Raw genomic sequence first — 24,544 nt, 5'->3', positions numbered from 1 at the left:
AAATCAGCATAATATCACCTCACTCAACTAAACCTTATATATACTAGCTGTTACTCTCATATTCATTAATTATTTTCTCAAAATTATATGCTTATCCAAGGTTCCATCCCTATAAGAAAATCTAAAACCTACTAGTCAGGTTTTACTTTAATTATTTATTTATTTTTATATTTGATAAGCAAAGAGACAGAGACAGAGAGACTGACCAGGCAAGATCTCCCATTTACTCGCTCACTCCCCAAATGCCTACAACAAGCCATGGCTTGGCCAGGTTAAATACAGGAGTCTGGAACTCAGTCTGAGTCTTCCACATGAGTGGCAGGAACCTAAGCACTTCATTCATTATCTGCTGCCTCCCAGAGCGTACAACAAGAAGACAGATAGGAAATAGAGGAGCTGGGACTCGAGTTCGGCACTCCAATATGGATGTGAAATTCTCAAGTGGCCTCTTAACTACAGTACCACACTCCTGCCATTTGTTTTACTTTTTGACATGCCTGCTGTCTCTTTCATTTGGTAGAGTTTTTCTTTCTCTCAGGGATTCTGTATTGCCTACAAAATTCTTTTCTAGCTCAGTACGTGGCTTCTTATCATTTGGTTGTGATCTTTAATGTCTTCCATGACTTCCTCATTAAAGCAATTCTTCATCACCCTATATTTCCTTACCTGTGCTGTATTATCTTCAGGGCATATCAAAATTGAAAGTTTTGCCTACTCTTTTGGGGACTCTCTCCACAAAAGAAAGTAAATAATTTGAGATGGAACTTTTCTAACTCATTTCCCTCAATATCTTTAGAAATTATAATGTGACACATATTATTGGAAAATTAAGTGAATTTCATTTACTCTTTTACTTGGGTGTTTATAATTCTGTCTTGTGTTTTTTTTATCCTTCTATTTTTCTACATGGTTTTCATAATCTCTTTAACAATTTTTTTTATCTTTTAAAATGCTATCATAGCTAAATGGAAAGATATTTTCACTGACTGTGTTTTTTTATAATATTGGACAAATAATACAAATGAATAGGTAAATTGTCTTTAAGAGACTATCTATTAAATTCTGGAAAACATATGATTTTTTTTTCTGCCTGGTTATCTATATTTTCTTAATCTAACATATAATCTTGTAAGTGTGTATCATGTTGTGTCTTGACTTTGCAGACTATAGACTTAAAATATCAAAGTGGAATCCTGACAGAACTGTGTTTCAGTTTGGTTAAATTCCTATATTATAATATTCCATCTTAATTCTCTCATACTTTACATGTATGTGTACTGTATGTTTGACTGTAAAACTGAAGACTTTTTGCAATTTTATTCAACAATTACTCAACGCCAAGAGAAGCAGTAACTGACTTATCATTGCTTTCTCTGCTACTGAAACATGTTCACTGTGCCATAATCATTACCATTTAGTATACTGTTATAACAATTTTTTCAGCAAGTGTTTATGGTTTAGTAAAGAAAGAGTGATCAGGTTGAGAAACCACCCCTTTATCTGATCCTTTACAACAAAGACAACAAAACAGACTGTGTTTCTTGCTTAATGCTGAATTTTGTTTGGATGTACCCAGTTAGGTTACTAGCTTATGTCTTTTTGGTTGGGAGTCCATTTTAACTGGTTAATACTTGAGCTGTGCTAATTATTGAATATTTTAAATATCTCTCCTGCTTATACCCATATCTAATTGGTCTTAATTAGCTAAAATAGTATTTTGAGAAGGATTTTAAAAATGTAATCATTGATTAATGATGTGTATCACAGGAGAAGGAGGAAGCAACATTGAAACCATTCTTCAGTATATTGTGATTTTTGTGATGTCCATGGTGGAAAGCCCTTGAGTGAACTTAAAAAAGAAGGGCTAAAAAATGATTAAAACTTTCTAAATTTTAAAATATTTATAGGTAACATATCTAATGCTATTTTTTAAGATTTTTTATTTATTTATTTGAGAGGTAGAGTTACAGAGAGCGAGAGAGAGAGACAGACAGACAGAGACAGAGGGAAAGGTTTCCTATCCACTGATTCACTCTCCATATGGCCACAGTGGTCAGAGTTGGGCTAATCCAAAGTCAGGAGCCAGGAGCTTCCTCCAGGTCTCCCATGCGGGTGCAGGGGCCCAATCACTTGGGCCATCCTCCACTGCTTTCCCAGGCCATAGTAGAAAGCTGGATTAGAAGAGGAACACCGGGACTAGAACTGGCACTCATATGGGATGCCAGCACTGCAGATGGATAATTAACCTACTGTGCCACAGCACCAGCCCCTCTAATGCTTTTTAGAAATGCAAAAGATTAACATGGGTGATAATTTTGATATATATATAAGCACTTCAATTTGAAGATAATCCAAAAGCCAGATTATGTATTATAGTAGTAAATTTCTAAAGAAAAAATTTTAGATGAACAGTACTTGTGATAATATTGTATCCTGTCACTATCAGAAATGCTTGGGTTTATCACTTCTGAATTTGAGAAGAAAATTACTATTTTCATCGAAGCAGGCTTTTCCAGTTTTCTGTACGTTCTTAGTTTCTCTTAGAGAGGAACTAGGAGGACTCGGAGTGATTGATTTGGTTGTGAGTGTCAAGTCTGAACAATTGCAAAGCATTAATCATTTCATAAGGCTGAATAATTTCTGCTACCTCAAGGTAAAAGGAAAATGTGGCACTGGAGTGTTCCCCAATTTGGAATTCAGGTCATTACCAAGTGAACTGTTCCATGGACATTTCTCTGATTTAGTCACTTTCATGATGGTTTGTTTGTTTGTTATTTGTCTCACTGACCATAGGAAATGACAATTTTTTTTTTAAATTTTTTGAAAGGCAGAGTGGACAGTGAGAGAGACAGAGAGAAAGGTCTTCCTTTTGCCGTTGGTTCACCCTCCAATGGCCGCCGCGGTAGCACGCTGCGGCCGGCGCACCACGCTGATCCGATGGCAGGAGCCAGGTGCTTATCCTGGTATCCCATGGGGTGCAGGACCCAAGCACTTGGGCCATCCTCCACTGCACTCCCGGGCCACAGCAGAGAGCTGGCCTGGAAGAGGGGCAACCGGGACAGGATCGGTGCCCCGACCGGGACTAGAACCTGGTGTGCCGGCGCTGCAAGGCGGAGGATTAGCCTAGTGAGCCGCGGCGCCGGCCAATTTTTTTTTTTTAAATAATTACTCTTCTGTTGATTCTGCTCAGGATGGTCTCTCTATTCCTGTATTATCCAGGAAAATAATTTTCATAATCTTGTATCCTGGAAGTTAATATCTAGCCCATTAGGTATTGTCTTTAAAAGCTTTACCGCTGATGTTGTTGGTAGAAAGCAAGAAGAGTGTTATATTTTCAGAGTCTTACAAGATGCATTTAATTTGAAAGAGAGAAAAAGATCTTCCATCTGTGGATTCATTCCCCACATACCCACAACAGCTGGGGCTGGGCCAGGCTAAATCTGGAAACTAGGAGTTCATCTGGGTCTCTCTTATGGGTGAAAGGGCCCCAAGTATTTGAGCCATCAGCTGCTATCCCAGGGACTTTAGAAGGGAGCTTGATCTAAAACAGAGCAGCTGGGACTGGAACCTGAGCTCTAATATGGGATGCATAATTGGGCAGCTGAGATATGAGGGAAGAGTTGACAAATGGCTAAGAAATAAATCAGATGGATCTTTGCGAGGGGGTGCATTTCTAATAAGAGAGAGCAGTAAAAGCCCAAACTCTAGGTGACAGTATACATGGCATGACACAGCCAGTTTCTGGGGTTGACCCAAGAGGAGAACGGAGAGAAGTATTAGTGCTGGCTACATAATTTGTAGGACACCGTGCAAAATGAAATACAAAATCCTTTGTTCAAAAGTTATGAATAATTTAAAAACACTGACAGCACAGCCTTAAACCAAGTGGTAGTGGAAGGCAACTCTTCTAAGTATAAGACCCAGTGCAGCTCCATAGTTTATATGCCCGTGAAACAAGCCCTGACTAAAAAGATGAGGTTGTGGATCAGTATAGAGAGAGGATCATGCAGGTCATGAAAGGTCATTTAAGAATTTTGATTTTTATTATCGTTGACATTGGGAACCAATGATCTAATTTACTACTGTGTCTTAAAATCTTCATTTCTCTAATGACAACACTGAGATGCAGATAATTTTATTTAGTAACCCAAGGTTAGGCTGCTAGGTTTTTGTAGAATTAGTTTCTCATCATCTGTGCATTCTTCAAAAGGGGCACCAACCTTCCACTCACTTTTCATTTTCTTACCTATCATACCTGCTTACTCTTTGGAGAAGATGGGTAGAATTGATAATGGTGTAGACATACGCATGTGGTTAGGAATCTGGACTACAGAGTCTGATTATCTATGTTTCAATTACCACTCTACTATTTAGAAGCTATCTGACTGTGAGCATGTTACTTAACATCTCTCTGCCTAGATTTATTCATTATTAAGATGGAAATAATATTATTAACCTAGCTCTCTTTGAGCTGTTGTCAGAATTAAAGGGAATAATGATCATATAATACTAAGAATAATGCTGAGTATATTGAATGCACTTTAAAATTTTGGTATTGGTGATGGTGGTGCTCTATATTTCAATAACTAAGCAAAAGTTCATGTATTGATTTATCTATTATTTATATCTTTGTACCAACTTCTAAGACATCTATAGTTAATTTTAACCAATTTCTTCTCAATGCAGCCTCCAAATACAAAACTCTGTCTCTCAAAGTGATTTATGTCCCTCTTTTGAAGCATGAAGTACTCTCATGTTTGAAAACATACAGTTATATACATTCATTCATTTACTTATTTTATTGAATGTCTTCCATAAAGCAAGAATTGTGCTTGGTGCTAAAGACAGAAAGATGACAGTAGGGTGTTGTTTAAGCCCCAATTCTACATTTTGTTAAGGCAATCTCAGCAGACACTCAAAGGCCAATTCTGTGATAGTCTGGGTTTTAGCTTCTTGGATGGGAAAAGGAATTTGAAATTTTAACAAAAAGCTTTTGCTCAAAGGTTAATTTGACATGCTTATTCCACCAGTGCCCTCAAGAATTTCTTTCTCCAGTAACTGCCAAGTATTAATACTCCCTCTTGATGAAGTGGCCTCCTGGAAGGTGATAGAAAAAAAGTCAAGCTCCACTTTTGAGTTCTAGCCATGTAAGTTGTCCAGATCATTTCATCTCTCTTTCAGCATTTTAATTAATGTACTATGGTGGGAGCCAGTATTTAGTCTAGTGGTTAAAATACCCATTCCCACATCAGAATATCTGGGTTTATTTCCTGTCTCTAGCTCCTGACTCCAGCTTCCTACTAAAGCAAACCCTAGGAAGCAGTGATGATGGCTCAAGTACATCAGTTGCTACCAAATACACGGGAGACCTGGATTATACATAGCCAGTTCCCAGATTTTGGTCCCATTCATTGCAGGCATTTGGGTGGTGAACCAAATAAATACAGTTAAATTTTGTTTATTTCTTCAAAATTTACTTTATTTATTCAAAAAACAGAGTAATGAGGGATAAAAAAGAAAGAAATATTTCATCTACTGGTTCACTCCCCAGATAGTCACAGTGGTCAGAAGTGGGCCAGGCTCATGACAGCATCCTAGAACTCCATCAGGGTCTCCTACGTGTGAGTGCAGCAGCACAAGTTCTCCTTGGGCCATGTTCTTTTTTTTGTAAACTTTTATTTAATGAATATAAATTTCCAAAGTACAGCTTATGGGTTACAATGGCTTCCCCCATCCCATAACTTCCCTCCCACCCGCAACCCTCCCCTTTCCCGCTCCCTTTCCCCTCCATTCACATAAAGATTCATTTTCAATTCTCTTTACATACAGAAGATCTGTTTAGTACATATTAGGTAAAGATTTCAACAGTTTGCCCATATAGAAACATAAAGTGAAAAAACTACCATTGGAGTACTAATTATAGCATTAAATAACAATGTGCAGCACATTAAAGACAGAGATCCTACATAATAGTTTTTTTAAAAAAAATTAATTAATTTTCTATGCCATTTCCAATTTAACACCAGGTTGTTTTTTTTTTTTTTCATTTCCAATTCTCTTTATATACAGAAGATGGATTCAGTATATAATTAGTGAAGACCTCATCAGTTTGTACCCACACAGAAACACAAAGTATAAGAATACTGTTTCAGCACTAGTTATAGCATCACTTCACATTAGACAACACATTAAGGACAGATCCCACATGGGGTGTAAGTACACAGTGACTCCTGTTGCTGACTTAACAATTTGACACTCCTGTTCATGGCGTCAGTAATCTCCCTAGGCTCTAGTCATGAGTTGCCAGGGCTATGGAAGCCTTTAGGGTTCGCTGACTTTGATCTTATTCCGATAGGGTCATAGTCAAAATAGAAGTTCTCTCCTCCCTTCGGAGAAAGGTACCTCCTTCTTTGATGGCCCCGTTCTTTCCACTGGGATCTCACTCACAGAGATCATTCATTTAGGTCTTTTTTTTTTTTTCCATGATATCTTGGCTTTCCATGCCTACTCTACTCTCATGGGCTCTTCAGCCAGATCCGAATGCCTTGAGGGCTGATTCTGAGGCCAGAGTGTTGTTTAGGACATCTGCCATTCTATGAGTCTGCTGTGTATCCCGCTTCCCATGTTGGATCTTTCTCTCCCTTTTTGATTCTATCAGTTAGTATTAGCAGACACTTGTCTTGTTTGTGTGATCCCTTTGACTCTTAGACCTATCAGAGCCATCAATTGTGAGCTGAAATTGATCACTTGGACTAGTGCGATGGCATTGGTAGATGCCACCTTGATGGGATTGTGTTGGAATCCCCTGGCACATTTCTAACTCCACCATTTGGGGCAAGTCCGATTGAGCATGTTCCAAATTGTACATCTCCTCCCTCTCTTTTTCCACTCTTAAATTTAACAGGGATCACTTTTCAGTTAAAATTTAAACACCTAAGAATAATTGTATGTTAATTACAGAGTTCAATCACTAGTACTAGAACAACAACAACAACAACAACAAATACTAAAAAGGATAAAGTATTACATTGTACATCAACAGTCAGGACAAGAGCTGATCAGTTCATTGTTTCATATAGTGTATTTTCACTTAACAGGTTTCCCCTTTGGTGCTCAGTTGTCACCGATCAGGGAAAACAAATGATATTTTTCTCTTTGGGACTGGCTTAATTCACTCAGCATGATGTTTTCCAGATTCCTCCATCTTGTTGCAAATGACTGGGTTTCATTGTTTCTTACTGCTGTATAGTATTCTATGGAGTACATGCCCCATAATTTCTTTATCCAGTCTACTGTTGATGGGCATTTGGGTGGTTCCAGGTCTTAGCTATTGTGAATTGAGCTGCAATAAACATTAATGTGCAGATGGCTTTTTTATTTGCCAAATTAATTTTCTTTGGGTAAATTCCAAGGAGTGGGATGGCTGGGTTGTATGATAGGGTTATGTTCAGGTTTCTGAGGAATCTCCAGACAGACTTCCATAGTGGCTTAACCAGTTTGCATTCCCACCAAGAGTGGGTTAGGGTCCCTTTTTCCCCACATCCTCTCCAGCATATGTTGTTGGTAGATTTCTGAATGTGAGCCATTCTCACCGGGGTGAGATGGAACCTCATTGTGGCTTTGATCTGCATTTCTCTGATTGCTAGTGATCTTGAACATTTTTTCATGTGTCTGTTGGCCATTTGGATTTCCTCTTTCGAAAAATGTCTATTGAGGTCCTTGGCCCATCTCTTAAGTGGGTTGTTTGTTTTGTTGTTGTGGATTTTCTTGATTTCTTTGTGGATTCTGGTTATCAATCCTTTATCTGTAGTATAGTTTGCAAATATTTTTTCCCATTCTGTTGGTTGCCTCTTCACTTTCCTGACTGTTTCTTTTGAAGTACAGAAACTTCTCAATTTGATGCAATCCCAAATGTTAATTTTGGCTTTGACTGCCTGTGCTCCTGGGGTATTTTCCAAGAAGTCTTTACCTGTGCCTATATCTTGCAGGGTTTCTCCAATGCTCTCTAATAATTTGATGGTTTCAGGTCATAGATTTAAGTCTTTAATCCATGTTGAGTGAATTTTTGTGTAAGGTGATAGGTATGGGTCTTGCTTCAAGCTTCTGCATGTGGAAATCCAATTTTCCCAGCACCATTTATTGAATAGACTGTCCTTATTCCAGGGATTAGATTTGGATCTTTGGTCAAATATAAGTTGGCTGTAGATGTTTGGATTGATTTCTGGTGTTTCTATTCTGTTCCACTGGTCTATCCATCTGTTTCTGTACCAGTACCATGCTGTTTTGATAACAACTGCCCTGTAGTATGTCCTGAAATCAGGTATTGTGATGCCTCCGGCTTTGTTTTTATTGTACAGGATTGCTTTGGCTATTCAAGGTCTTCTGTGTCTCCATATGAATTTCAGCATCATTTTTTCCAGATCTGAGAAGAAGGTCTTTGGTATTTTGATTGGTATTGCATTGAATGTATAAATTGCTTTTGGGAGAATGGACATTTTGATGATGTTGATTCTTCCAATCCATGAGCATGGAAGATTTCTCCATTTTTTGGTATCCTCTTCTATTTCTTTCTGTAAGGTTTTGTAGTTTTCATCGTAGAGATCTTTAACGTCTTTGGTTAAGTATATTCCAAGGTATTTGATTGTTTTTGTAGCTATTGTGAATGGGATTGATTTTAGAAGTTCTTCCTCAGCCGTGGCATTGCCTGTGTATACAAAGGCTGTTGATTTTTGTGCATTGATTTTATATCCTGCTACTTTGCCAAACTCTTTGATGAGTTCCAGCAGTCTCTTAGTAGAGTTCTTTGGGTCCCCTAAATAAAGAATCATATCATCTGCAAAGAGGGATAGTTTGAGTTCTTCCTTCCCGATTTGTATCCCTTTAATTTCTTTTTCTTGCCTAATAGCTCTGGCTAAAACTTCCAGACTATATTGAATAGCAGTGGTGAGAGTGGGCATTCCTGTCTGGTACCAGATTTTAGTGGAAATGCTTCCAACTTTTCCCCATTCAATAGGATGTTGGCCATGGGCTTTTCATATATTGCTTTGATTGTATTGAGGAATGTTCCTTCCATACCCAGTTTGCTTAGAGTTTTCATCATGAAAGGGTATTGTATTTTATCAAATGCTTTCTCTGCATCTATTGAGAGAATCATATGGTTTTTATTTGCAGTCTGTTAATGTAGTGTATTACGTTGATTGTTTTGCGAATGTTGAACCAACCCTGCATACCGGGGATAAATCCCACTTGGTCTGGGTGGATGATCTTTCTGATGTGTTGTTGCATTCTATTGGCCAGAATTTTATTGAGTATTTTTAAATCTATGTTCATCAGGGATATTGGTCTGTAATTCTCTTTCAATGTTGCATCTTTTTCTGGCTTAGGAATTAAGGTGATGGTGGCTTCAAAGAAAGAATTTGGGAGGATTCCCTCTTTTTCGATTGCTCTGAATAGTTTGAGAAGAATTGGAGTTAGTTCTTCTCTAAATGTCTGGTAGAACTCAGCAGTGAATCCATCTGGCCCTGGGCTTTTCTTTGTTGGGAGGGCCTTTATTACTGTTTCATTTTCTGTGTCAGTTATTGGTCTGTTTAGGTTTTCTATGTCTTCCTGGCTTAATTTAGGTAGGTTGTATGTGTTCAAGAATCTGTCCATTTCTGATAGATTTCCCTGTTTGCTGGCATACAAGTCCTTGTAGTAATTTCTGATGATTCTTTTTATTTCTGCGGCATCTCTTGTTATGTTTCCCTTTTCATCTCTGATCCTATTGATTTGGGTCTTTTCTCTTCTTTTTTTAGTTAGTTGGGCCAATGGGGTGTCAATTTTGTTTATTTTTTCAAAAAACCAGCTCCTCGTTTGGCTGATTTTTTGTAATGTTTTTTTGGATTCAATCCTGTTGATTTCTTCTCTGATTTTAATTATTTCTCTTCTCCTACTGGGTTTGGGTTTGGTTTGCTGCAGATTTTCTAGATCCTTGAGATGACTTGAAAGCTCATCTATTTGGTGCCTTTCCAATTTCTTGATGTAGGCATCTATTGATATAAACTTTCCTCTTAACACTGCTTTTGTTGTATCCCATAGGTTTTGGTATGTTGTGCTGTTATCCTCATTTACTTCCAGAAAATTTTTGATTTCTCTTTTAATTTCTTCTATGACCCATTGTTCATTCAGGAGCATGTTGTTCAATCTCTATGTGTTTGCACGTGCTCTAGGGATTCCTGAGTTGCTAATTTCCAATTTCATTCCTTTGTGGTCTGAGAAGCTGCATGGTATGATTCTAATTCTTTTGAATTTGCTGAGAATTGCTTTATGGCCTAGCATGTGGTCAGTCCTAGAAAAGGTTCCATGTACTGCTGAGAAGAATGTAAAGTCCTTAGATGTAGGATAAAATGTTCTGTAGATATCTGTTAGATCCATTTGGGCTATAGTGTCATTTAAATCTACTGTCTCCTTGTTGATCTTCTGTCCTGTTGATCTGTCTATCTCTGAGAGTGGAGTATTGAAGTCCCCCAGTACTATTGTATTGGGGTCTAAGTCTCCCTTTAAGTCCCTTAACAAGTCTTTTAAATAAGCTGGTGCCCTGTAATTAGGTGCATATACATTGATTATCGTTATATCTTCCTGTTGAATGGATCCCTTAATCATTAAATAGTGCCCCTCTTTGTCTCTCCTAACAGTTTTTGTGGTAAAGTTTATGTTGTCTGATATTAAGATGGCTACGCCCGCTCTTTTTTCATTTCTGTTGGCATGGTGTATCTTTTTCCAGCCTTTTACTTTCAGCCTGTATGGATCATTGTTGGAAAGATGGGTTTCTTGTAAGCAGCAAAAAGATGGGTTTTGTTCCTTAACCCAATCAGCCAATCGGTGTCTTTTAAATGGACAGTTCAAGCCATTAACATTCAATGTGACTATTGAGAAGGAGTAACTTTGCCCTGCCATTTGCCAAAGATACTTTCTAATATATGGTTTGAGATTCCTGTGATCTTTTGGTGTGAGGTTTCCTTCCTTTACCTTCTTTCATATTGGTGACCGTTTTTCTGTGTTTCTGTATGTAACACATCTTTAAGCATCTTTTGCAGGGCTGGACGAGTGGCAACAAATTCTTTCAATTTCTGTTTGCTGTGAAAGGTCTTTATTTCACCTTCATTCACAAATGAGAGCTTTGCAGGATATAATATTCTGGGTTGGCAGTTTTTCTCTCTTAGTACGTGGGCTATGTCTCGCCATTCTCACCTAGCTTGTAGGGTTTCTGATGAGAAGTCAGCTGTGAGTCTAATTGGAGATCCTCTGAGAGTAATCTGGCATTTCTCTCTTGCACATTTTAGGATCTTTTCTTTATGTTTCACTGTGCTGAGTTTGATTACGACATGTCGTGGTGAGGATCTCTTTTGGTCATGTTTATTAGGGGTTCTATGAGCTTCCTGTACTATGATGTCTCTGTCCTTCTCCAAACCTGGGAAATTTTCTGCTAGTATCTCACTAAAAAGGCCTTCTAATCCTTTCTCCCTCTCCATGGCTTCAGGAAGTCCTAGAACCCGAATGTTCGGTTTTTTAATAATATCCTGTAGATTCCCGACAATATTTTTTAGATTTCTGATTTCTTCTTCTTTTCTTTGGTTTGCCTGTTTCCTTTCCTGTTCTCTGTCTTCTGATTCTGATATTCTCTCTTCTGCTTCACCCATTCTGTTTTTAAGGTTTTCTAATGTGTTTGTCATTTGATCTATTGAATTCTTCATTTCATTATGGTTTCTAGTCACTATCTCTGTTTCTTGTTCTACTAGTTGTTTCATTTCATTTTGATTCCTCCTTAATATTTCATTTTCGTGAGAGAGGTTTTCTATCTTGTCCATTAAGGATTTCTGTAGTTCAAGAATTTGTTTTTGAGAGTTTCTTAATGATCTTACCAATTTTTTGAGATCTGCTTCTTGCATTTCTTCTATCTCATCATCTTCATAATCTTGGATTGGGGTGCCTTTTTCATTTGGGGGCATGAGAGTGTCTTCCTTGCTCTTATTACCTTGGTTTCTACGTTTGTTTGGCATCTTGGAGGTGTGGCCAAAGAGCTCTGTTTGGTTCTTCAGTGTTGCCTAGGCTAAAGAGTTTGTTTTTCTTATGTAAAGTGGTCCCGGCTCTTTGTCTTTCTGGGGTTTGTAAGGAGAGTGCAGAGAGGCTAGTGTCCCAGCTGGTTCCCCCCCCCTTTTTTTTTTTTTTCTTCCAGTCAGCCTGGTGTAGTTCCTCCTCCCCCCCCCCCCTGCGTGAGCTCGGACCACTGTCTAACCTTCGCGGCCAATGTCTCGGGTTACCTGTGCTTCCAGCGCCAGGGCTCAAATTCTGTGGGTGGGCTTCTGTAGCTGGGTCGCTGTTTTCCCAACTCTAGTGGCCCCCGTGTCCGTGGTGCGGCTCAGTGCGGGTCGGGTCGGGTCGGCGCAGCGCAGCTGGGCGCTGCTAGGTGCGGCTCAGGGCGGCTCCGTGCGGCTCCGAGCGGCTTGGCAGGGCTGGGCGCGGCGCGGCGTTGCAGGGCAGTGGGCCACTTTACTCTCCTCGTAGGTCCTCCGTGTCACATCCACTAGATCCGGAAGAGTTTCCTCTGCAGTTTTTTCCTCTGAGTCTCTTCTTAAGGGTACGGTAACTCCACCCTTGTTAAAATTTCTTTTCCCAAACTGTTGTGTGTGCCCTCACTCTTCTGCCATCTTGGCTCCGCCAGTTTAATGCAATTTCAGTGTACATAAAAATGACAATCTGGAAAGCTCTGATATAGGCATTCTTCCCCCATCCAGGGCTCTGCTCCTTGCTCCAACTTCAAGATCAAGTCAGGTTTGGTCATGCAGTGTCCATGAGGAGTCCCAGGAGCAGTCCCCTTTCTTCAGGACAGACAGGGAGCAGAGCAGGGAGTGTGGGGCAGGAAAAGTCCCTGGCACGTGGGACCTACAGGCGGTAGCTCCTGAGGCGGAGTAGCGGAGGATGGCAGGCTGCAGGCTGCCTGGGATTGCACTTCCAGAGCAAGAGGCCCTGCGAATGCAGGAGAAGGCAGCGCGGCCGCTCAGTGAGTGAACTTCCTCAGTTCCCAGTTCTGAGCCCGGTGCGCAGTGACATTCCTTGGGCCATGTTCTACTACTTTCCCAGGCATATTAACAGGGAGCTGGATCAGAAAGGGAGCAGCTGGGGCTTGAAAAAAGGCTCTGATATGGGAAGCCATTGTTGTAGGAAATGGCTAAATTCTGTGCACCACATGGCTGGCTATAATTAATACTGTTTTTAATAAAAGATAAAATGGTAAAAACATAAGATTGCGGAGGTTTTAGATATTATATACTCAGTTGCTAGCACATCATTGTACCTCATTAAATGCTCTCATCTTCTTTATTTAACAAGCTTGAAGTTTGATTTAGCATTGGATTTCTACACTATAAAATTGGAACCCAGTTAGCATATCATTAATAATAATGTCTGAATCATTTATTCATTTTAACACTTTATGACACCATATTTGAACAAGAAGAGGGTAACCTCCCTGCTGTGGTTTCAGAAGATGAAGCAGAGTACAGTCAGATTCCTGTCATTGTTATTTAATAATTTTAATAATTTATGGCACTTAGATGAAAAACCGGAGGACCAGTTGCATGTGGAACACAATGTTTAACGGTTTGGTTTTGTAGTCATTGCTACTTGTCTAGGTTATGATTCCTTCTCATCATGTATCTTGCCATGATAAATATTAATTTTAAATAGTGCCAATCTTACTTTAATTTTTTATGTGTCCCCCTTCCCTCTGTTGTCATCCCAATGGTTTGATTTCTTTTTTTAACATGGGATACAATTTCTTGTTTCCTTTTTACTTTTGTTGTTTTATATTCCTGTTCTTTGCTAAAAAATTATAGAATTTAAATAAAAATTAACACAGAGACTTTTTTTAAAAAAAAGATTTATTTATTTATTTATTTGAAAGGTAGGGTTACAGAGAGGCAGAGGCAGGGAGAGAGAGAGGTCTTCCATCTGCTAGTTCACTCCCCCAGATGTCTGGAATTGCACTGATCCAAAGCCAGGAGCCAGGAGCTTCTTCTGGGTCTCCCATGTGGGTTCAGGGGCCCAAGCATTTGGACCATCTCCTACTGCTATCCCAGGCTGTAGCAGAGAGTCGGATAAGAAGTGGAGCAGCCAGGCCTCACACTGGCCCCCATATGGGATGCAGGTACTGCAGCCGGCAGCTTTACCTGCTGTGCCACAGTGCCAGCCCTGATACATAGATTTAAGTAGACTAGTTAATTTCTGTAAAAACAAGAAGGCTCTAAATTCCATGTAACATACCTCTATCACTCTCTGCTCTGCATTATGGGAATTCTCATTGGAAGACTACAGTACACACAATGTGAGTAATTCAATCATCCAGGTTCCTACTCACTCAACATTTCTCATAGACACCAGTATAGTGTGACTTAAACCTTGTCATTTGGACATAGATTAAACATAGTGCCCCAATTGCTTGAGAGGACAATTTTCTAGTGTGACAAAATAAATGCAATAAAAGAGGTTCATTGTACCAACAAGACTATGTGGAAAGAAATGGTTTGACATTTTATCATATTTGTATATTGATTTGTGCTTCAGAAAAATTCAGTGTGCTTTCTTGCAGCTGTTATTTTCAGCTGGCTTGAAGGTAAATAGGAAAGAATTTTAGAAAGGCTTGCTTCAGAGGCACTGTTTGAAGACAACAGATACATTTTTTATTATCATCTGTCAAGCCATCACATCATTATTGATTTTTAGTTCATAGCCTCAAAGTACATAAGCCCAAATATATTGATATAATGATGCTTATGTTGAGAAATATTTTTGTGGGGGAAAAACTTTTTAAAAAGGTTTATTTTTTGGAAAGTAATAGTTATTGAGGGAGAAAGAGAGGGGATGTTGGGGGAGAGAGAAAAAAAAAAAAAAAACAGAGAGAGAAAGAGAGCCTTTTATCCACTTGTCCATTTGGTTCATTCCCCAAACGACTACAACAGCACCAGCCAGGAGCTGGGAGCCTCATCCAGGTCTCCCACTTGGGTAGCAGGGACTCAAATGCTTGGAACCTCTTCCACTGCTTTCCTAGTCACATTCACAGGGAGCTGGATTGGAAGTTTAGCAGTTGGGACCCAAACTGGTGCCTATGGGATGCCATCTTCATAGGCGGCATCCTGTGCATAACCTGCTATGCAACAATGCCTCAAAACACTTACCTGCTAAAATGATTTATTGACAAGAGCTATTGATAGATGAGTTGAAATAGTATTTGAAATTTAATTTTTAATTCATTGTCAAAGCTATTGCTATTTTCCCATTATGTAAATGTTTATTTCAGAATTGATGTTTTGTATCTGCTATACCTTTCTAGTATGTACCCAAACATACTAGCATTTCTTTATTCTCTACTAAGTATGAAAAATATGTTCTATAATATACAAAATTGAGTAATAGCCCTGTTTTAAGATGCTGTCTTTGAATCAGAAATAATTAGTCGGATGCTTAGAAAATGAAAAATATGAAGTCTTTCATTTTGCAATGCAATCATTAACATTATACAATCATTTTCTTAATCAGACTTTTATAATCATAGATCACTTATTTATATGGTAATATCATCAGAAAACTAAAAAATGATGTCAAAGCACTGATTTAATCACATTTTATTAGGAAGGGAATTGTAATGAAAAACCGTTCTGACAGAAGTAGCTTTTTTTTTTAAAGATTTATTTATTTATTTGAAAGTCAGAGTTACACAAAGAGAGGAGAGAGAGAGAGAGAGAGAGAGAGGTGTCTTTGATCTGCTGGTTCACACCCCAATTGGCTGCAACGGTGGGAGCTGCGCCAATCTGAAGCCAGGAGCCAGGTGCTTCCTCTAGGTCTCCCACGTGGATGCAGAGGCCCAAGGACCTGAGCCATCCTCCAGTGCTTTCCCAGGCCATAGCAGAGAGCTGGATCTGAAGTAGAGCAGCCGGGTCTCAAACTGGCGCCCATATGGGATGCCAGCTCTTCAGGCCAGGACATTAACCTGCTGCACCACAGCACCAGCCCCTACAGAAGCAGTTTTTTGTTTGTTTGTTTGTTTTTGTTTTTTGTTTTTGTTTTTTGATAGGCAGAGTTAGACAGTGAGAGAGAGAGAGAGACAGACAGAACAGTCTTCCTTTTTCTGTTGGTTCACCCCTCAAGCGGCTGCTACGGCCGGCACGTTGCAGCCGGCGCACTGCACTGATCTGAAGCCAGGAGCCAGGTGCTTCTGGTCTCCCAGGGCCCAAGCACTTGGGCCATCCTCCACTGCACTCCCGGGCCACAGCAGAGAACTGGACTGGAAGAGGAGCAACAGGGACAGAGTCTGGCGCCCCAACCGTGACTAGAACCCGGGGTGCTGGTGCCACAGGCAGAGGATTAGCCTAGTGAGCCATGGCGTCGGCTGACAGAAGTAGTTTTAACAATTACATTTTCTTGGCAAATCCAATTGAAATTACAACTTAACTTTTTAGCGATACTCTATAAGCTACAATCATTTCAATTCAAGACCAAAAGCTCAATACCATATGCCAGACAACTGGGAGAGAACAAGTGCAATGCAGCCCCTTCACCAACACATTTCCTTGTACTAGAAATTGAAACTAGTAGATAAGTAAGGGATGGTCCAATGAGGTCCTAGAGGAAAAGAAGAAACAGACTACTTTGGGATTCAAAGTAGAGAGAGTTCATTTATTATTGGGCAGTAGCAAAATACAATTTATCATATAGGTAGCAATTTAAATAGACCTTAATATATTAGTAGAGTTTTTAGAAATACATATGAATGTGATAGCTAAAGAAATATTTTATGCTAGAAACGTTTTCTCCAGCAGTTAAATTACTAATCTCTTGGAGATATTCTTTAATGGAAATCCCTTTGTGCAAATAATAAAACTGATTGAGGTGCATTTGTTCCAACAGAGGAGGGAAGAAAGTTAAAGGCCTAAATTCTCCATCTCTATTTCTGTTTGTCACCACTAATTTTGTATCAACATTTCTAAGAATATATGCTGTAATTTGAAATGTCACATTTTATAATCATTGGAAAGCATATCAATTATTATTATTAAGCTTTTTATTATTGTTTTGTTATTATTATTAAGCTATTTATTTATTTGAGAGACAGAGTTACAGAGAGAGAAGAGAGGCAAAGAGAGAAAGGTCTTCCATCCACTGGTTCACTCTCCAAATGGTTGCAACAGCCAGAGCTGGACTGGTCTGAAGCCAGGAGCCAGGAATTTCTTCCAAGTCTCTCACATAGGGGCAAAGGCCTAAGCACTCATGCCATCCTATTCTGTTTTTCCAGGCACATTAGCAGGGAGCTGGATCAGAAGTGGAGTAACTGGGACATGAACCAGCACCCACATAAGATGCCAGCATTGTAGGCTGCAGCTTTATACCCTATGCCACAATGCTGATCCCACAATTATTATTTTAAAATAGAAATTATAAGAAGAAAAGTGGGAAGGAATCATATTGGCTTGTGGGAATGTGTATTTGATAGAACCTGCATTTCAGCTTTTCAAAGACAGGAAAGGGATAACTACATTGGAGGAGTCTGTTAGAATTTCCAGAAAGCCATGAGATTTTTGCATTAACAAAAAGGGACTTTTAAAAATGGGTAACATTGATATAGAATACAATTATGGAGAAAGTAGTGGGAAATGTAACAGAAATGCTAATTAAAGGCCATGTTCCAGGGGCCAGCACTGTGGCATAGCAAGTAAAGCCATGGCCTGCAGTGCCAGCATCCCATATGGGTACTGGTTCAAGACTCGGCTGCTCCAATTCCAATCCAGCCTTCTGCTAATGTGCCTGGGAAAGCAGTGGAAGATGATCCAAGTGCTTGGACTCCTGCACCAGGTGGGAGATGCAGAAGAAGCTCCTGGCTCCTGGGATTGGATTGGCCCAGCTCTGCACATTGCAGCCATTTGCTGAGTATACCAGCTGATGAAAGACTTTTTTTTCTCTCTATCTGTAACTCTGCCTTTCAAATAAATATTTTTTAAAGGACCATGTTCTAAAGTCTTGGAATGCCAGGCTGGCACATGTGGCTGTACAGGTTGTGTCCTGCAGAGTCCAGGGGGTTGTCATTCACAGCTGGCTATGCACCCAACTTGAGTAGCTGTCCATACATAATGACTTGCAAGTAGAAGATTTTGCATTTTATTTGTAGAACAATAAAGAATTGTTGAATTCTTTTCAAGCCTGAAAATGGTATGATTGTTGTTGAATCTTTAGGAAATTAATCTTGCAATGTTTTGAAATATGACTTGTGTTCCCAAAATATGAATGTGGAATAAACCAAACATGATGGCGTGTTAGACAAATGAATTAAGTTTATAATTTGTTTAGGTGAAAGAGGGCAAAGAAAAAAATGACCAACACTTTTTCCAAAGTGACTAGAAAAGTTGATGTACCCTTAAAAAACATTTATGGTGATTGGTATAGGATAAGTTATAGAATTATTTCTCTTTTGAACCTTAGATTACTATGTCTAGTTAGACAATTGGCTATAATTCCCTCCTCCAACTTTTTATTTCTCTTTCTCTTCTCTTCAGGCTGAAGTCATCGATGTGAGTTATGGAACTGCAGATGACTTAAAAAGGATTAAAAAAATGAAAAATACAACAAATCAGATTGCACTCCTGAAACTAGGAAAATTGCCACTCCTTTATAAGGTTGGTCCAGTGTCTATAATTCAGTGGTAGCATGAATATTATTTTGCTTTATTTTGTTGGATTTATGTTCCTCTGTGAGCATGGAGCCTGTCACCCTGGTATGTGTAAGAGAGAGAGAGAGGAAAGAGAGAGAGAAATGGACAGACACCACAGACAGAATAAAAAGCATGGAGCTCAGAAAGATGCAGCAAGTAGTACAGGAAGATGAGTGTTCTGGAACTGAGGATTTTAAGTTAAGATCTTTAAGAAAAAAAATTAATGTCTTTATTCCTTAAAACAGGAGATAACTTAAGCTACGTACTGATGAATTTTCGGGACCTCAGTGAGATTGACATACTTTTTTTTATAATGATACCTATCTGAAAGGCTAAAATTAGAAAGAACTACAGTGTCCACTTGTTGTGACATATGTGAATATCTATTATCAAAACTGACTACCATGTGCTTTATGTTAGACCAGAATCCAGCTGATTTACAGTCCTTAGTGATTGATTTTTATCAACTATATAATTTCACAGTTACTAGCTATGTGCAGAGATTTAATTAAAATATAATAATGCTATGGAGAAGCAGAATTTTGATTTATTTTATTTAAATAGAAGTTTATTAACACTCATCCACAAGATACATTTACATAATTGAAGCAGCTCAATATAAGTGGCTGATAATGAACCACAGTAGACAACCACTGCTGCTCATTTTGACTTCATTTCCTATTTGTATTAAAAAGAATGGTCAATGTAGTTATGTCACTGTAACACCCTGGTTCTGAAGATATATTGGATTTCTCTACATCCAACCTTAAATGAGCTTTGATAATAATTCCCAGGTCCAAAAAAAAACTTATAGAAATTCGTTGGCACACTCTGTTAGGAAACAAGAGAACATCCAGTGCCTGTTCTTCATTATTTTTCAAGGACACCCTTATACTCAAATCAGTGCCTGATGATAGATAACTGGCCAGAATTTTAAGTTAGTGTTGAAAATATTTTATGAAGGGATATTTGCTGGATAATTTTTCTTTTTTTTAATTTTTATTTGACAGGTAGAGTTATAGACAGTGAGAGAGAGAGGCAGAGATAAGGTCTTCCTTCCAAAGGTTCACCCCCGAAATGGCCACAATGGTCGGCATGCTGCGCCGATCCGAAGCCAGGAGCCAGGTGTCTTTTCCTGGTCTCCCATGTGGGTGCAGGAGCCCAAACACTTGGGCCTCCTCCACTGCCCTCCTGGGCCACAGCAGAGAGTTGGACTGGAAGAGGAGCAACCAGGACTAAAAGGAGTAGGCTTTTCTAAGCCAGCTACAAAAAATAAAAATCAGTATTTCAAAAGAAATAATTGAAAGCAGTTCAGAATATTATTAAGTCTCTCACTCAAATCTGGATTATAAAAGACTTGAACTGGAGGGTCAAAGGTTTATGAGGAAGAATTTTGGATAGATCTATCTGTATGTTTCACTTCAAGTCCAAAGACTTCAGTGGTACCACATGGAAGACTTAATGTATGACTCCTGGGCGTCTAATAAATAAGTTCAAAATAAATATCTACATTGGGATTGGCCTGCATCCCCAGTATTGGGAGCAGAAAAATTTAGTGTGTTTCCTCTGGACCAGACATGGGCCTGTGTGTTCTGCCTTCCTTCCTGCACTGGAGTTGATGCTTGGATTGGTAATACACGGGGTCAGTGACTGGTGAGATTAAAGCTGCTTTTGTCTGGAAATAGAAAACTGTGTGGGACTGTTTCAGTCAATTAAGAAGGTATTCACAAAATCCAAAAGCATCCATAAACATCTTTGAGCCCCAAAGAAAATAAATTATCTTAGGACAGGAAAAAATGAAGTCAAAATCCTCCATGCTGGATCTCTTACTTCTAAGCTCTAACACCACAGAGGCAAGTGCACAGTTAGTACATGGAGAGAAAAATAAAAAAGACTTCATCTTTTCTCAAAAAAGCAGATTTGAACTGGAGGAGGGATAGGAGAAAGAAATTTTAAATCCAAGGTGGGATTTCGATCATGATATGAGACTATCATTATAAATGTTTATTTAAGACTAGTGACTAAAGTTAATTATAGAAATTTGTATTAGCAATAATCAGGAAAACAATAGCATAGTCTGAGTTTTCATATAGGTGTTTGAAGAAGAATGTTCCTCTTTGACTATTCTTAAGGTAGAGTAACATTGCTTTGGATGTATTTCACGAATCTTGTATGTTCACCTTAGCAGTAACTAAAACGTTATGTGTTAAGGGTTGACTGTATAATTTGGGTGATGAAGTTATGGCTAGTTTCTGCATCTTTATACTTTTCTAAAATATAGAAATATCCTAAAATATTTTTATAAAATATTTCTAAAGATGCTATAATCACTGTATATTTATTTTGTATGCAGAAACAATGCTTTAAAAATTCAACTGAAAATAAGGTACTTTATATTTTTTTAAAAAAGATTTCTCTATTTATTTGAAAGTCAGAGTTACAGAGAGAAGGAGATGGAGAGGGAAAGACACACACATACACACACATAGAGAATCTTTCATTTGCTGGTTCACGTCTCAGATAGTCCCAAGGGCATTGGTTGAGCCAGGCTGAAGCTAGGAGCCAAGAGCTTCTTCTAGGTCTCCCATGTGGGTAGTAGGAGCCCAAGGATTTGAGCCTTCTTCCACTTCTTTACCAGGTACATTAGTCAGGAGTTGGATCAGAAATGGAGCAGCCAGACATGAACCAGTACTCATATGAGATGCCAGTGTTGCAGGTGGCAGCTTTACCCACTACACCATAATGCTGGCCCCAGGGCACTTTAAATATTTTCTAATAATGCTTACAAGCCAAATGCATACTCAGAATCCTTACCAATACATAATGGATTAAAAGCAAGCAAAAGTTTCCTTGTATTTGCTTCAGAGAATATTGGTATTTTGAAACCTTTTGGCCATATCTACAAAGTAGTAAATTAGTGGTTTATCTAAAATGGGACACAATTAACAAGAACCTGCTATCTTTTTATTGATAATTTTCTTATAGGCCTAAGATAGATTTGGCAAAAAATTGTCAGAATCCCTGTCAAGACAAACTTTGACACACATTTGGCATTATCTTCTAAGGAAAAGAGACAAGGAATCCTCTCTTTAACCTTTACAATCCCATTCTAGCCATCTCTGTTCTCTGTGAATTGTCTCAGAGACTTAGAAGAACTCATTAATACTGGTAGGGGGTAAAGAAAAGAAGCATTAAACATGGTTACAGTCAAGCTTGGTTCACCTGTCTGTCAAATACATTCAGGGGCTGAAATTCAGAAGTGTGGTAATGTGATAATATAGCAGGTTAATAAAGGCTGAGGACCAGCTGACCCCTGTGTGAATCACAATTGTTATTCATAATTCTAAATGAGCGTTTGGTCTAGGAACAGGCAGCTGAATGAGTAAAGAGAAAAGTTAATCTTATTTTACTGTGCAGTAGTTACTAAATCATAGTTGAAAACTGAATTCGGAAGGGAATCTCTACATCTAATACAGAGAGGGCAAAGGGAATGCATAATTGTGATATTAAATTATCTCCTCAAATGGGTAGAAAAATAATTGGCAGCTGAGAGAGAAGAGATCTCATTAGTTTTATCATACATACTATGTATGTATTAATTTAGACTCTAGGAAGGGATTGAGGAGAAAATCCCCACGTTGTGCAATAGGAACTGCGAAATGCAAAGGGATTTTAAATATATGCCTTGACACTGGCATCTTTTGCAGCAAAAAGGGTCAACCAAACTCCCTCCTCCTTAAACTTAAACCTTAGAGGAAAGGATTTACATCCATTTTAGTTATGTATTTATAGCCATTTATTTTATGGAACAGCATTTTAGATCTTTAGGAAAAAATATTCTTTGATTTGTCATAATCAACAGATTTCTCTCAATGACAGTCTGCAAAATAGTAAAGTGGACTGTGAAACCCTCACAAATACCTAAGTTGCTGAATAGCACACAAGTATTAAAATTATTTTACAAAATGCAATAGAAATATTTGACTTTCATTTATCTCCATTTTTCACACACATAAAAGTGCAATACTAATAATTAAAAATCATGTGTACCTCATGATACCTAGAAATCAAGTAACTTCTATTGATCTGTGGAGGCCAGGCTATTGTGTACCTCCCTATCACATGTTGGTCCATATAGGAGTCAATTTTTGTCAAAACTTGCTTGTTACTTTGTTTGTTTATATATTTAAAATCTTATTTGGAAGGCAGAGAGAGAGGAAACGAAGAGATATTGCATCCACTGCTTCATTTCCCAAATGTGTGCCTAGAACTCAATCCATGTCTCCCAAATGGGTGGCAGGGACCCAAGGACTTGAGCCATTACTTGCTGCCTCCTGGGGTTCATGTTAGTAGGAAGCTGGATCAGAAGCAGAGGATCTAGGACTCAAACCAGGCACACCAATCTGAAATGTGGGTGTCCTAAGTGGCAACTTACAGGGATACCAAATATCTTGCCCCGAAGGAGTCAATTTTATATGCAATAATAAAGTTACAGATGAATATGTATCTTGATTAATTATATCATTTTTACATAGGGAAATTATACATAAAAATCTGTAAATCCTAGAACTACTTTTAGAAATGCAATAAACATATCCATTCCTAGTATTCTCTATCACGTACTATGAGATTAATAAATATTAGATAGTCTTTCATTTTTCATCTTTACAATAACAATTTTAATGATCCAAGTATCCACATTATTTTTCAGTTTCCTATAAATGAAGCATTTCTACATCATCATATAACTATATATAAATAAATATATAAGATAAATAAAAATAAGAACTATAAAAGGCAAATGTCTTCTGGACAAAGGCCTCCATAACCACATACCACTGTGTCTTGTTTGGCCAACGTGTAACTTCACTACCTCATAAATGCATGAAGCTTGCTCTTGTTGGAAAGAGCCCGGGGAAAAATGAGAGGTGGGAAAAAAACTGATATATATTTATATTTTCAAGTAGGCTGTTTCCTAAGATTAGGGAGGAGTAATAGAAAGAAAAGTAAATTTTGTGCTACAGATGCTCCTTGACTCACACTGGGGTGATATGATGAGCATGCACTGAACACACCTGACCTGTGGAGCTTCATAATTTAACCACACACTCCACTGCACCGGACACTTGTTTTCCCTTGAGATTGCAAAACACTCTGGGAACTTCAGCTCACTGTCTCTGTGCAGCATCAAGAAAGAATAGCAAACAATGTGTTGTTAGCCCAGGAGAACATCAAACTCAAAATTTAAGCTGCAGGTTTTTTTTTTTTAATTAATTTATTTATTTGAAAGTCAGAGTTACACAGAGAGAGGAGGGGCAAGAGAGAGAGAGAAAGAGAGAGAGAGAGAGAGAGAGAGGTCTTCCAACCACTGGTTCACTCCCCAACTGGCCGCAACAGCCAGAGCTATGCCGATCCAAAGCCAGGAGCCAGGAGCTTCCTCAGGGTCTCCTATGTGGGTGCAGGGGCCCAAGTCCTTGCTATCCCATGCTGTAGCAGAGAGCTGGAGGGGAAGAGGAGCAGCCAGGACTAGAACCGGCACCCATATGGGATGCCCGCACTTCAGGCTAGGGCATTAACCCGCTGTGCCACATCATGGGCCCCTAAGCTGCATTTTCTACTGAATGTGTATCAGTCTCACATCAGCATAAAGTAGAAAAATCTTAAATTGAACTATTATAATTTGGGCATCTACATTCAACTTTTAAACCCAACTTAATCCACAAAATAATTAAACTGAAAGCATTGAGTTGTGACTTTGGTGGATAAATACATATTGGTGATTTGCAATCAATATTTTATGAATGGAGT

At 38.7% G+C, this 24,544-nt stretch overlaps 1 protein-coding gene across 6 annotated transcripts in view; it reads left to right on the top strand.

Moving 5' to 3' along the window:
* NAALADL2 (N-acetylated alpha-linked acidic dipeptidase like 2) overlaps window positions 1-24,544 on the top strand; it is a 1,471,888-nt gene that overhangs the window by 807,752 nt on the left and 639,592 nt on the right. For all 6 annotated transcript variants that reach the window (XM_062211674.1, XM_062211686.1, XM_062211675.1 and 3 more), the window contains one exon: window positions 18,582-18,701. In XM_062211674.1, coding sequence (XP_062067658.1) covers window positions 18,582-18,701 — 120 coding nt within the window. The remainder of the gene's footprint in view (window positions 1-18,581; window positions 18,702-24,544) is intronic.

This window comes from Lepus europaeus, chromosome 2 (assembly GCF_033115175.1).
Source record: "Lepus europaeus isolate LE1 chromosome 2, mLepTim1.pri, whole genome shotgun sequence".
NCBI classification, from domain to species: Eukaryota; Metazoa; Chordata; class Mammalia; order Lagomorpha; family Leporidae; genus Lepus; species Lepus europaeus.
Note: the sequence above shows the minus strand (reverse complement) of the source record. Positions and strands in the feature narration are given on the sequence as shown.